The sequence below is a fragment of the Oncorhynchus nerka genome, unplaced genomic scaffold (genome assembly GCF_034236695.1).
Source record: "Oncorhynchus nerka isolate Pitt River unplaced genomic scaffold, Oner_Uvic_2.0 unplaced_scaffold_4718, whole genome shotgun sequence".
In the NCBI taxonomy this organism is placed as follows: Eukaryota; Metazoa; Chordata; class Actinopteri; order Salmoniformes; family Salmonidae; genus Oncorhynchus; species Oncorhynchus nerka.
Window position 1 is genome coordinate 1 of NW_027036586.1, and position 14,868 is coordinate 14,868.

General features: G+C 51.3%; 1 protein-coding gene across 1 annotated transcript; it reads left to right on the forward strand.

Moving 5' to 3' along the window:
• Positions 1-162: 162 nt before the first annotated feature.
• LOC135566489 (transcriptional regulator ATRX-like) lies at positions 163-4,219 on the forward strand (the record flags this gene model as incomplete). The annotated part of the gene is made up of 3 exons (XM_065014189.1): positions 163-257; positions 475-603; positions 3,228-4,219. Coding segments are annotated over 3 exons (455 nt in total), but the record flags the coding sequence as incomplete, so codon positions are not given.
• Positions 4,220-14,868: the final 10,649 nt, after the last annotated feature.

A 14,868-nucleotide genomic window follows, 5' to 3' on the forward strand; every position in this document is an offset into this window, starting at 1 on the left:
TTAACCCAGTACTCTAAGTAGGGGTTCTAGATTTAACCCAGTACTCTAAGTAGGGTTCTAGATTTAACCAGTACTCTAAGTAGGGTTCTAGATTTAACCCAGTACTCTAAATTGGGGTTCTAGATGTATTTTTAAGCTTTACATCTTTTTCTACGATTGTAGGAGTTGATCAACCAGGGCCGTCAGAAGGTGATGGAGGCCTGCGCGCTCTCAAATTCCTCCCCAGAGAATCTCTAGAGGACACCATCGGGAGAGTGGTGAGTGGAGGGACAACCTAATATAATCTAACTAGATAATCTCTAGAAGACACCATCAGGAGGAATGGGCGCTGGAGTCCTTCTCACCATCACTGAAGTTGTCTATCCTCCTAAGAACCTGTGTTGAAGACTTGAGGTGTGAGGAAGTTTTGGTTGTATGGTCTGTCAGAACAGTGTGTTGTCCATGCTGTGACCAGTCTCCTCCTTTCTTCTCTAGTGGAAGGAGAACCCAGCCCTAACCGAGTCCCAGGTCCAGGCCATGGCTCTGGGGAGACAGGCCAGTGTAGAGATGGAGCTCAAACGAAGAGAAGCTGTCTACAGAGACGTCCTCAATAAGCAACAGACTGTAAGATCACAACTTCTAACCTGACACGACCTAACACGACATGAGACAAGCTAGCACGACCTAGCACGACCTAGCACAACATGAGACAAGCTAGCACGACCTAACACGACATGAGACAAGCTAGCACGACCTAGCACAACATGAGACAAGCTAGCAGGACCTAACACGACATGAGACAAGCTAGCACGACCTAGCACGACATGAGACAAGCTAGCACGACCTAACACGACATGAGACAAGCTAGCACGACCTAACACGACCTAGCAGGACCTAGCACGACATGAGACAAGCTAGCACGACCTAACACGACATGAGACAAGCTAGCACGACCTAACACGACATGAGACAAGCTAGCACGACCTAACACGACATGATACAAGCTAGCATGACCTAGCAGGACCTAGCACGACATGATACAAGCTAGCAGGACCTAGCACGACATGATACAAGCTAGCAGGACCTAACACGACATGATACAAGCTAGCACGACCCGACCTAGCATGACATGATACAAGCTTCCACGACACGACCTAGCACAACATGATACAAGCGAGCAGGACCTAACACAACATGAGACAAGCTAGCACGACCTAGCAGGACCTAACACGACATGAGACAAGCTAGCAGGACCTAACACGATAAGATACAAGCTAGCACGACACGACCTAGCATGACATGATACAAGCTTCCACGACACGACCTAGCACATGATACAAGCTAGCAGGACCTAACACGACATGAGACAAGCTAGCACGACCTAGCAGGACCTAACACGACACAAGCTAGCAGGACCTAACACAACAAGATACAAGCTAGCATGACCTAGCAGGACCTAACACGACATGATACAAGCTAGCACGACCTAGCAGGACCTAACACGACATGATACAAGCTAGCATGACCCGACCTAGCACAACATGATACAAGCTAGCAGGACCTAGCAGGAACTAACACGACATGATACAAGCTAGCATGACCCGACCTAACACATGATACAACCTAGCATGACCCGACCTAGCACAACATGATACAAGCTAGCATGACCTAGCAGGAACTAACACGACATGATACAAGCTAGCATGACCCGACCTAACACATGATACAACCTAGCACAACATGATACAAGCTAGCATGACCTAGCAGGACCTAACACAACATGATACAAGCTAGCATGACCCGACCTAGCACAACATGATACAAGCTAGCATGACCTAGCAGGACCTAACACGACATGATACAAGCTAGCACGACCTAGCAGGACCTAACACAACATGATACAAGCTAGCATGACCTAACACGACATGATACAAGCTAGCACGACCTAGCAGGAACTAACACGACATGATACAAGCTAGCACGACCTAGCACGACATGATACAAGCTAGCATGACCTAACACGACATGATACAAGCTAGCACGACCTAGCAGGAACTAACACGACATGATACAAGCTAGCACGACCTAGCAGGAACTAACACGACATGATACAAGCTAGCACGACCTAGCAGGACCTAACACAACATGATACAAGCTAGCACGACCTAGCAGGAACGAACACAACATGATACAAGCTAGCATGACCCGACCTAGCACAGCATGATACAAGCTAGCATGACCCGACCTAACATAACATGATACAAGCTAGCACGACACGACCTAGCACAACATGATACAAGCTAGCACGACACGACCTAGCACAACATGATACAAGCTAGCACGACACGACCTAGCACAACATGATACAAGCTAGCACGACACGACCTAGCACAACATGATACAAGCTAGCACGACACGATACAAGCTAGCACGACACGACCTAGCACAACATGATACAAGCTAGCACGACACGACCTAGCACAACACGATACAAGCTAGCACGACGCGATACAAGCTAGCACGACACGATACAAGCTAGCACGACCTAGCACGACACGGTACAAGCTAGCAGGACCTAACACGACACGACGTAGCACGACACGGTACAAGCTAGCATGACCTAGCAGGACCTAACACGACACGATACAAGCTAGCACGACCTAGCAGGACCTGACACGACACAAGCTAGCAGGACCTAGCACGACACGGTACAAGCTAGCACGACAACACTACCTTAAACGTTTCCTTTCCACCTGCTATCTAAACCTCTCCTGCTTCTCTTTCTAGTGTTCAGGCTGATGACCACCTAGTCTCGCTAATCTCCATCTGTCTCTGATGGAACCTGAGAAGTCCTGACCTCTCTCTCCATCTGTCTCTCTCTGATGGAACCTGAGAAGTCCTGACCTCTCTCTCCATCTGTCTCTCTCTGATGGAACCTGAGAAGTCCTGACCTCTCTCTCCATCTGTCTCTCTCTGATGGAACCTGAGAAGTCCTAACCTCTCTCTCCATCTGTCTCTCTCTGATGGAACCTGAGAAGTCCTAACCTCTCTCTCCATCTGTCTCTGATGGAACCTGAGAAGTCCTAACCTCTCTCTCCATCTGTCTCTGATGGAACCTGAGAAGTCCTGACCTCTCTCTCCATCTGTCTCTCTCTGATGGAACCTGAGAAGTCCTGACCTCTCTCTCCATCTGTCTCTCTCTGATGGAACCTGAGAAGTCCTAACCTCTCCCTGCCTCCCCTCCACAGCTAATGATGTACGTTCAGAAGGTGATCACCAACAGGAAGGTGAGAGAGCAGCAGATGGCCATGGCCAACCAGGCCCAGCTGATGAGCCAGATGAACGGCATGCTGGGAGCTGGAGGGATGAGCCAGATGGAACTCTTGGGGTTGTACCAACAGCTGGGGGCGCTACAGGGTCATCCCACCCACCCTTCCATGGGCGGCAAGAACCCCGGCCCCTCCAAGGGCAACCTGTAAGGGGAGGGGGACCACAGGGCTTGCTCCACATAGTCCCCTATCTATTCTCTACATAGTGCACTATCCACTTCATATTGGCTCTGGTCAAAAGTAGTGCACTATTTAGGCAATAGGGTATCATTTGGGACTCAGACCCACTCACTGCCCCCTCACTGTCTCACTCAGTAGGCTGCTCCCTAATGCTGCTCTGTCTCCTACGTAGTGCACTAGATGGAGCCCGGAGCCCTAGGGTTTTGGTTAGAAGTAGTGCACTATGTAGGGGATAGGGGTGGGATCTGGGCCGTTGCCCGCTGTCTTTACAACCCTCCTTCACTGGGGAGGTGAGAGACGACACAGAGAGAAGGGTCTCGGAGCCCCTCACCGCTCCCCTCCAGCTCTCCTGAAGCAGGAAATGACATGACTTGTATAGGGGACTATATGAAGGCGTTTTAGAAATGTCATTTGAGATTCTGTACATACCGCCTAAATGTTATTCAACTTCTCTTCTGTCTTCAGTTTTCATGTATTTAAAATAGCGTAAGGAAAGGGAAATGTTTTTGTCCCAATGCTTTTACGTTATTCTTTCCCCTTAAAGAAGGGGGTTGTTTAATGAATTGATTATTCTGTATGTTGTGTTTTGATACCGTTTTAATGAATGCCTGTCTATCTAACCAACCCCCAGAGTGGGACCACCGTGCTGACAGGACTGTTTTAGGATATTAAACATCTAGATTATTAGATCCCCTATAGAACCCTCCCTCTACCAGAGACACACGCAGGCAGACAGACCACGCAGGCAGACAGACACGCAGGCAGACAGACACGCAGGCAGACGAGACACGCAGGCAGACAGAACACGCAGGCAGACAGACACGCGGCAGGCAGACAGACACGCAGGCAGGCAGACAGACCACGCAGGCAGGCAGACAGACACGCAGGCAGACAGACACACGCAGGCAGACAGAACACGCAGGCAGACAGACACGCAGGCAGGCAGACAGACAGAACAGGCAGACAGACAGACAGCGCAGGCAGACAGACACGCAGGCAGACGCCCAGACAGACACACGCAGACAGACACACGCAGGCAGACACACGCAGGCAGACAGACAGACAGACACACGCAGACAGACAGACAGACACACGCAGACAGACAGACAGACACACGCAGACAGACAGACAGACAGACAGACGCACGCACGCAGGCAGACAGACAGACACACGCAGGCAGACAGACGTGCTGGTGTTGTAAAACTCTTTTTGGGAGATTCTGATGCATAGCCATGACAAAACAAAATGAGGGCATTAATTCCATTTCCTAAAGTTTTGTGTAAATTAAATTTGAGAATGATTTTTCTAGCTTGTAGCCCTTAATATTTCCACTATTTGTCTCATGGTTATTATAATGGTAATATGGAATGCTCTCGTGACGTTTTAAACAAACTGTCCCTCTCCCCTCACTCACTTCCCCGGGACTCTCTCTCTCTTTGTAAAGCTCATGCTCTTGTTGTCAAGTTGTTGCCTAGCGTAGCTCCATATCCCAGGGTGCTGTTCATCCTTCTCTTTCTGTTCCACTTGTTGCATCCTAATCCAACCCTGGTACGGGACGGGGTCGACAGGTGGACAGGAGGTTGTCTGACCTGGTGGACAGGGTTCCTCCGTTCTGAAATGTCTCCTGCTCAGCCCTCCCAAGAATGTCCTTCTCGTGTTTAAACACCAACTGGGTTTTTTGTTGCTATTCATTGATTGATCTGAACTGCTACTATCTATCTTAGTATTTAAAATGACATTTAATAAAGTGACCAAAAGGGTGACCACCTTTTTTAGTTTTTGTGGCATTTCTTTCACTGACTACACCACAGGGAATACTGACTACACCACGGGGAATACTGACTACACCACAGGGCACAGGGAATACTGACTACACCACAGGGAATACTGACTACACCACGGGGAATACTGACTACACCACGGGGAATACTGACTACACCACGGGGAATACTGACTACACCACAGGGAATACTGACTACACCACAGGGAATACTGACTACACCACAGGGAATACTGACTACACCACAGGGAATACTGACTACACCACAGGGAATACTGACTACACCACGGGGAATACTGACTACACCATGGGGAATACTGACTACACCACGGGGAATACTGACTACACCACAGGGAATACTGACTACACCACAGGGAATACTGACTACACCACGGGGAATACTGACTACACCACGGGGCATACCGACTACACCACGGGGCATACCGACTACACCACAGGGAATACCGACTACACCACAGGGAATACCGACTACACCACAGGGAATACCGACTACACCACAGGGCACAGGGAATACCGACTACACCACAGGGCACAGGGAATACCGACTACACCACAGGGCACAGGGAATACTGACTACACCACAGGGAATACCGACTACACCACGGGGAATACCGACTACACCACAGGGAATACTGACTACACCACAGGGAATACTGACTACACCACAGGGAATACTGACTACACCACGGGGAATACTGACTACACCACAGGGAATACTGACTACACCACAGGGAATACTGACTACACCACGGGGAATACTGACTACACCACGGGGAATACTGACTACACCACAGGGCATACTGACTACACCACAGGGAATACTGACTACACCACGGGGAATACTGACTACACCACAGGGAATACTGACTACACCACAGGGAATACTGACTACACCACGGGGAATACTGACTACACCACGGGGAATACTGACTACACCACAGGGAATACTGACTACACCACGGGGAATACTGACTACACCACGGGGAATACTGACTACACCACAGGGAATACTGACTACACCACGGGGAATACTGACTACACCACGGGGCATACTGACTACACCACAGGGAATACCGACTACACCACAGGGAATACCGACTACACCACAGGGAATACCGACTACACCACAGGGCACGGAATACCGACTACACCACAGGGCACAGGAATACCGACTACACCACAGGGCACAGGGAATACTGACTACACCACAGGAATACCGACTACACCACGGGAATACCGACTACACCACAGGAATACCGACTACACCACGGGATACTGACTACACCACAGGAATACTGACTACACCACAGGAATACTGACTACACCACGGGAATACTGACTACACCACGGGAATACTGACTACACCACAGGGAATACTGACTACACCACGGGGAATACTGACTACACCACGGGGCATACCGACTACACCACAGGGAATACCGACTACACCACAGGGAATACCGACTACACCACAGGGAATACCGACTACACCACAGGGAATACCGACTACACCACAGGGAATACCGACTACACCACAGGGCACAGGGAATACCGACTACACCACAGGGCACAGGGAATACCGACTACACCACAGGGAATACTGACTACACCACGGGAATACTGACACACCGGGAATACCGACTACACCACTACACTCCACGGGAATACCGACTACACCACAGGGAATACTGACTACACCACAGGAATACTGACTACACCACGGGAATACTGACTACACCATGGGGAATACTGACTACACCACAGGGAATACTGACTACACCACAGGGAATACTGACTACACCACAGGGAATACTGACTCACACCACGGGAATACTGACTACACCACGGGGAATACTGACTCACACCACAGGGAATACCGACTACACCACAGGGAATACCGACTACACCACAGGGAATACCGACTACACCACAGGGAATACCGACTACACCACAGGGCACAGGGAATACCGACTACACCACAGGGCACAGGGAATACCGACTACACCACAGGGCACAGGGAATACTGACTACACCACAGGGAATACCGACTACACCACGGGGAATACCGACTACACCACAGGGAATACTGACTACACCACAGGGAATACTGACTACACCACAGGGAATACTGACTACACCACGGGGAATACTGACTACACCACAGGGAATACTGACTACACCACAGGGAATACTGACTACACCACGGGGAATACTGACTACACCACGGGGAATACTGACTACACCACAGGGCATACTGACTACACCACAGGGAATACTGACTACACCACGGGGAATACTGACTACACCACAGGGAATACTGACTACACCACAGGGAATACTGACTACACCACGGGGAATACTGACTACACCACGGGGAATACTGACTACACCACAGGGAATACTGACTACACCACGGGGAATACTGACTACACCACGGGAATACTGACTACACCACGGGAATACTGACTACACCACGGGAATACTGACTACACCACGGGGCATACTGACTACACCACAGGGAATACCGACTACACCACAGGGAATACCGACTACACCACAGGGAATACCGACTACACCACAGGGCACGGAATACCGACTACACCACAGGGCACAGGGAATACCGACTACACCACAGGGCACAGGGAATACTGACTACACCACAGGGAATACCGACTACACCACGGGGAATACCGACTACACCACAGGGAATACCGACTACACCACGGGGAATACTGACTACACCACAGGGAATACTGACTACACCACAGGGAATACTGACTACACCACGGGGAATACTGACTACACCACGGGGAATACTGACTACACCACAGGGAATACTGACTACACCACGGGGAATACTGACTACACCACGGGGATACGACTACCCAGGGAATACTGACTACACCACAGGGAATACCGACTACACCACAGGGAATACCGACTACACCACAGGGAATACCGACTACACCACAGGGAATACCGACTACACCACAGGGCACAGGGAATACCGACTACACCACAGGGCACAGGGAATACCGACTACACCACAGGGCACAGGGAATACTGACTACACCACAGGGAATACCGACTACACCACGGGGAATACCGACTACACCACAGGGAATACTGACTACACCACAGGGAATACTGACTACACCACAGGGAATACTGACTACACCACGGGGAATACTGACTACACCACAGGGAATACTGACTACACCACAGGGAATACTGACTACACCACGGGAATACCGACTACACCACGGGGAATACTGACTACACCACAGGGCATACTGACTACACCACAGGGAATACTGACTACACCACGGGGAATACTGACTACACCACAGGGAATACTGACTACACCACAGGGAATACTGACTACACCACGGGGAATACTGACTACACCACGGGGAATACTGACTACACCACAGGGAATACTGACTACACCACGGGGAATACTGACTACACCACGGGGAATACTGACTACACCACGGGGAATACTGACTACACCACGGGGAATACTGACTACACCACGGGGCATACTGACTACACCACAGGGAATACCGACTACACCACAGGGAATACCGACTACACCACAGGGAATACCGACTACACCACAGGGCACGGAATACCGACTACACCACAGGGCACAGGGAATACCGACTACACCACAGGGCACAGGGAATACTGACTACACCACAGGGAATACCGACTACACCACGGGGAATACCGACTACACCACAGGGAATACCGACTACACCACAGGGAATACTGACTACACCACAGGGAATACTGACTACACCACAGGGAATACTGACTACACCACGGGAATACTGACTACACCACAGGGAATACTGACTACACCACAGGAATACTGACTACACCACGGGAATACTGACTACACCACGGGGAATACTGACTACACCACAGGGCATACTGACTACACCACAGGGAATACTGACTACACCACAGGGAATACTGACTACACCACAGGGAATACTGACTACACCACAGGGAATACTGACTACACCACAGGGAATACTGACTACACCACGGGGAATACTGACTACACCACAGGGAATACTGACTACACCACGGGGAATACTGACTACACCACGGGGAATACTGACTACACCACGGGGAATACTGACTACACCACGGGGAATACTGACTACACCACGGGGAATACTGACTACACCACGGGGCATACTGACTACACCACAGGGAATACCGACTACACCACAGGGAATACCGACTACACCACAGGGAATACCGACTACACCACAGGGCACAGGGAATACCGACTACACCACAGGGCACAGGGAATACTGACTACACCACAGGGAATACCGACTACACCACGGGGAATACCGACTACACCACAGGGAATACTGACTACACCACAGGGCACAGGGAATACCGACTACACCACGGGGAATACTGACTACACCACAGGGAATACCGACTACACCACAGGGAATACCGACTACACCACAGGGAATACCGACTACACCACAGGGCACAGGGAATACCGACTACACCACAGGGCACAGGGAATACCGACTACACCACAGGGCACAGGGAATACTGACTACACCACGGGGAATACTGACTACACCACAGGGAATACTGACTACACCACAGGGCATACTGACTACACCACAGGACATACTGACTACACCACAGGGAATACTGACTACACCACAGGGAATACTGACTACACCACAGGGAATACTGACTACACCACAGGGAATACTGACTACACCACGGGAATACTGACTACACCACAGTGGAATACTGACTACACCACAGGGAATACTGACTACACCACACGAGGAATACCGACTACACCACAGGGAATACCGACTACACCACAGGAATACCGACCACACCACAGGGCACGGAATACCGACTCACACCACAGGGCACAGGGACACCGACTACACCACAGGGAATACTGACTACACCACGGGAATACTGACTACACCACGGGGAATACTGACTACACCACGGGAATACTGACTACACCACATGGGAATACTGACTACACCACGGGGAATACTGACTACACCACGGGAATACGACTACACCACAGGGAATACTGACTACACCACGGGGAATACTGACTACACCACGGGGATACCGACTACACCACGGGAATACCGACTACACCACGGGGTACCATCAGGGCAACTACAGACCGGAATACCGACTACACCACAGGGAATACCCGACTACACCACAGGGAATACCGACTACACCACAGGGCACAGGGAATACCCACTACACCAGGGCACAGGGAATACCGACCACACCACAGGGAATACCGACCACACCGGAATACCGACGAATACCGACTACACCACGGGAATACTGACTACACCACAGGGAATACCGACTACACCACGGGGAATACCGACTACACCACAGGAATACTGACTACACCACAGGAATACCGACTAAGGGAATACCACTACACCACGGGGAATACTGACTACACCACAGTGGGAATACTGACTACACCACAGGGAATACTGACTACACCACAGGGAATACTGACTACACCACAGGGAATACTGACTACACCACGGGAATACTGACTACACCACGGGGAATACTGACTACACCACAGGGAATACTGACTACACCACAGGGAATACTGACTACACCACGGGGAATACTGACTACACCACGGGGAATACTGACTACACCACAGGGAATACTGACTACACCACGGGGAATACTGACTACACCACGGGGAATACTGACTACACCACGGGGAATACTGACTACACCACGGGGAATACTGACTACACCACGGGGCATACTGACTACACCACAGGGAATACCGACTACACCACAGGGAATACCGACTACACCACAGGGAATACCGACTACACCACAGGGCACGGAATACCGACTACACCACAGGGCACAGGGAATACCGACTACACCACAGGGCACAGGGAATACTGACTACACCACAGGGAATACCGACTACACCACGGGGAATACCGACTACACCACAGGGAATACCGACTACACCACGGGGAATACTGACTACACCACAGGGAATACTGACTACACCACAGGGAATACTGACTACACCACGGGGAATACTGACTACACCACGGGGAATACTGACTACACCACAGGGAATACTGACTACACCACAGGGAATACTGACTACACCACGGGGAATACTGACTACACCACAGGGCATACTGACTACACCACAGGGAATACTGACTACACCACGAGGAATACTGACTACACCACAGGGAATACTGACTACACCACAGGGAATACTGACTACACCACGGGGAATACTGACTACACCACGGGGAATACTGACTACACCACAGGGAATACTGACTACACCACGGGGAATACTGACTACACCACGGGAATACTGACTACACCACGGGAATACTGACTACACCACGGGAATACTGACTACACCACGGGAATACTGACTACACCACGGGGCATACTGACTACACCACAGGGAATACCGACTACACCACAGGGAATACCGACCTACACCACAGGCACAGGAATACCGACTACACCACAGGGCACAGGGAATACCGACTACACCACAGGGCACAGGGAATACTGACTACACCACAGGAATACCGACTACACCACGGGAATACTGACTACACCACAGGGAATACTGACTACACCACAGGCCAGGAATACTGACTACACCACGGGAATACTGACTACACCACAGGGAATACCGACTACACCACAGGGAATACCGACTACACCACAGGGAATACCGACTACACCACAGGGCACAGGGAATACCGACTACACCACAGGGCACAGGGAATACCGACTACACCACAGGGCACAGGGAATACTGACTACACCACAGGGCACAGGGAATACTGACTACACCACGGGGAATACTGACTACACCACAGGGAATACTGACTACACCACAGGGCATACTGACTACACCACAGGGAATACTGACTACACCACAGGGAATACTGACTACACCACAGGGAATACTGACTACACCACGGGGAATACTGACTACACCACGGGGAATACTGACTACACCACGGGGAATACTGACTACACCACGGGGAATACTGACTACACCACAGGGAATACTGACTACACCACGGGAATACTGACTACACCACGGGAATACTGACTACACCACAGGGAATACTGACTACACCACGGGGCATACTGACTACACCACGGGAATACCGACTACACCACAGGGAATACCGACTACACCACAGGGAATACCGACTACACCACAGGGCACAGGAATACCGACTACACCACAGGGCACAGGGAATACCGACTACACCACAGGGCACAGGAATACCGACTACACCACAGGGCACAGGGAATACTGACTACACCACAGGGAATACCGACTACACCACAGGGAATACTGACTACACCACAGGAATACTGACTACACCACAGGGCACAGGGAATAACGACTACACCACGGGAATACTGACTACACCACAGGGAATACTGACTACACCACAGGGCACGGGAATACCGACTACACCACGGGAATACCGACTACACCACAGGGAATACTGACTACACCACAGGAATACTGACTACACCACAGTGAATACTGACTACACCACAGGGAATACTGACTACACCACGCACAGGGAATACTGACTACACCACAGGGAATACTGACTACACCACGGGAATACTGACTACACCACGGGGCATACTGACTACACCACAGGGAATACCGACTACACCACAGGGAATACCGACTACACCACAGGAATACCGACTACACCACAGGAATACCGACTACACCACAGGGAATACCGACTACACCACAGGCACAGGAATACCGACTACACCACAGGGCACAGGGAATACCGACTACACCACAGGGCACAGGGAATACCGACTACACCACGGGGAATACCGACTACACCACAGGGAATACTGACTACACCACAGGGCACAGGGAATAACGACTACACCACGGGGAATACTGACTACACCACAGGGAATACTGACTACACCACAGGGCACAGGGAATACCGACTACACCACGGGGAATACCGACTACACCACAGTGAATACCGACTACACCACGGGGAATACTGACTACACCTCAGTGAATACTGACTACACCACAGTGAATACTGACTACACCACGGGGAATACCGACTACACCACGGGGAATACCGACTACATCACGGGGAATACCGACTACACCACGGGGCACAGTGAATACTGACTACACCACAGTGGACAGTGATATAACCCCAGTGAATACTGACTACACCACAGTGAATACTGACTACACCACAGTGAATACTGACTACACCACAGTGGACAGTGATATAACCCCAGTGAATACTGACTACACCACAGTGGACAGTGATATAACCAGATGCATCATATGTCTCTCGACTCCACTATGACACCCTTGTTCCCCCCCCCTTCCCTCCTCTTCTCCCCACTTCATTCCTTCTTCCAGGAGGTATTTTTCTCTGACTTCCTTTCTGTCTGCCCTCTAGGCATGTCTTTGGCTCTTTCTGTCTGCCCTCTAGGCATGTCTTTGGCTCTTTCTGTCTGCCCTCTAGGCATGTCTTTGGCTCTTTCTGTCTGCCCTCTAGGCATGTCTTTGGCTCTTTCTGTCTGCCCCTCTAGGCATGTATTTGGCCCTTTCATCCCAACCCCTCCCCACCCCCCCCTCTCTATCCAGTCACCTCTTTCCCCCTCCCCCTTCTCTATCCCAGTCCCCTCTACCCCCTCCCCCTCTCTATCCCAGTCCCCTCTTTCCCCCCTCTCTATCCCAGTCCCTCTAACCCCTCCCCTCTCTATCCCCCTCTCTATCCCGTCCCTCTTACCCCCTCTCTATCCCAGTCCCCTCTTACCCCCTCCCCCTCTCTATCCCAGTCCCCTCTTTCCCCCTCTCTATATCCCAGTCCCTCTCTTTCCCCCTCTCTATACCCCCTCTTATCCCAGTCCTCTCTTACCCCCTCCCCTCTCTATCCCAGTCCCCTCTTTCCCCCTCTCTATACCCTCTCTATCCCAGTCCCCTCTTACCCCCTCCCCTCTCTATCCCAGTCCCTCTTACCCCCTCCCCCTCTCTATCCCAGTCCCTCTACCTCCCCTCTCTATCCCCTCCCCTCTCTATCCCAGTCCCCTCTATCCCCCTCCCCCTCTCTTACCCCCTTCCCCTCTCTATCCCAGTCCCCTCTTACCCCCTCCCCTCTCTATCCCAGTCCCCTCTTACCCCCTCCCCCTCTCTATCCCAGTCCCCTCTTTCCCCCTCTCCCTCTCTATCCCAGTCCCTCTTTCCCCCTCCCCTCTCTATCCCATCCCTCTACCCCCTCTCTATCCCAGTCCTCTCTTTCCCCCCTCCCCTCTCTATCCCAGTCCCCTCTATCCCCCTCTCTATCCCAGTCCCCTCTACCCCCCCCTCTCTATCCCAGTCCCCTCTTACCCCCCCACCCTCTCTATCCCAGTCCCTCTTACCCCCCTCCCCTCTCTATCCCAGTCCCCTCTTACCCCCCTATATCCCCTCTCTATCCCAGTCCCCTCTTTCCC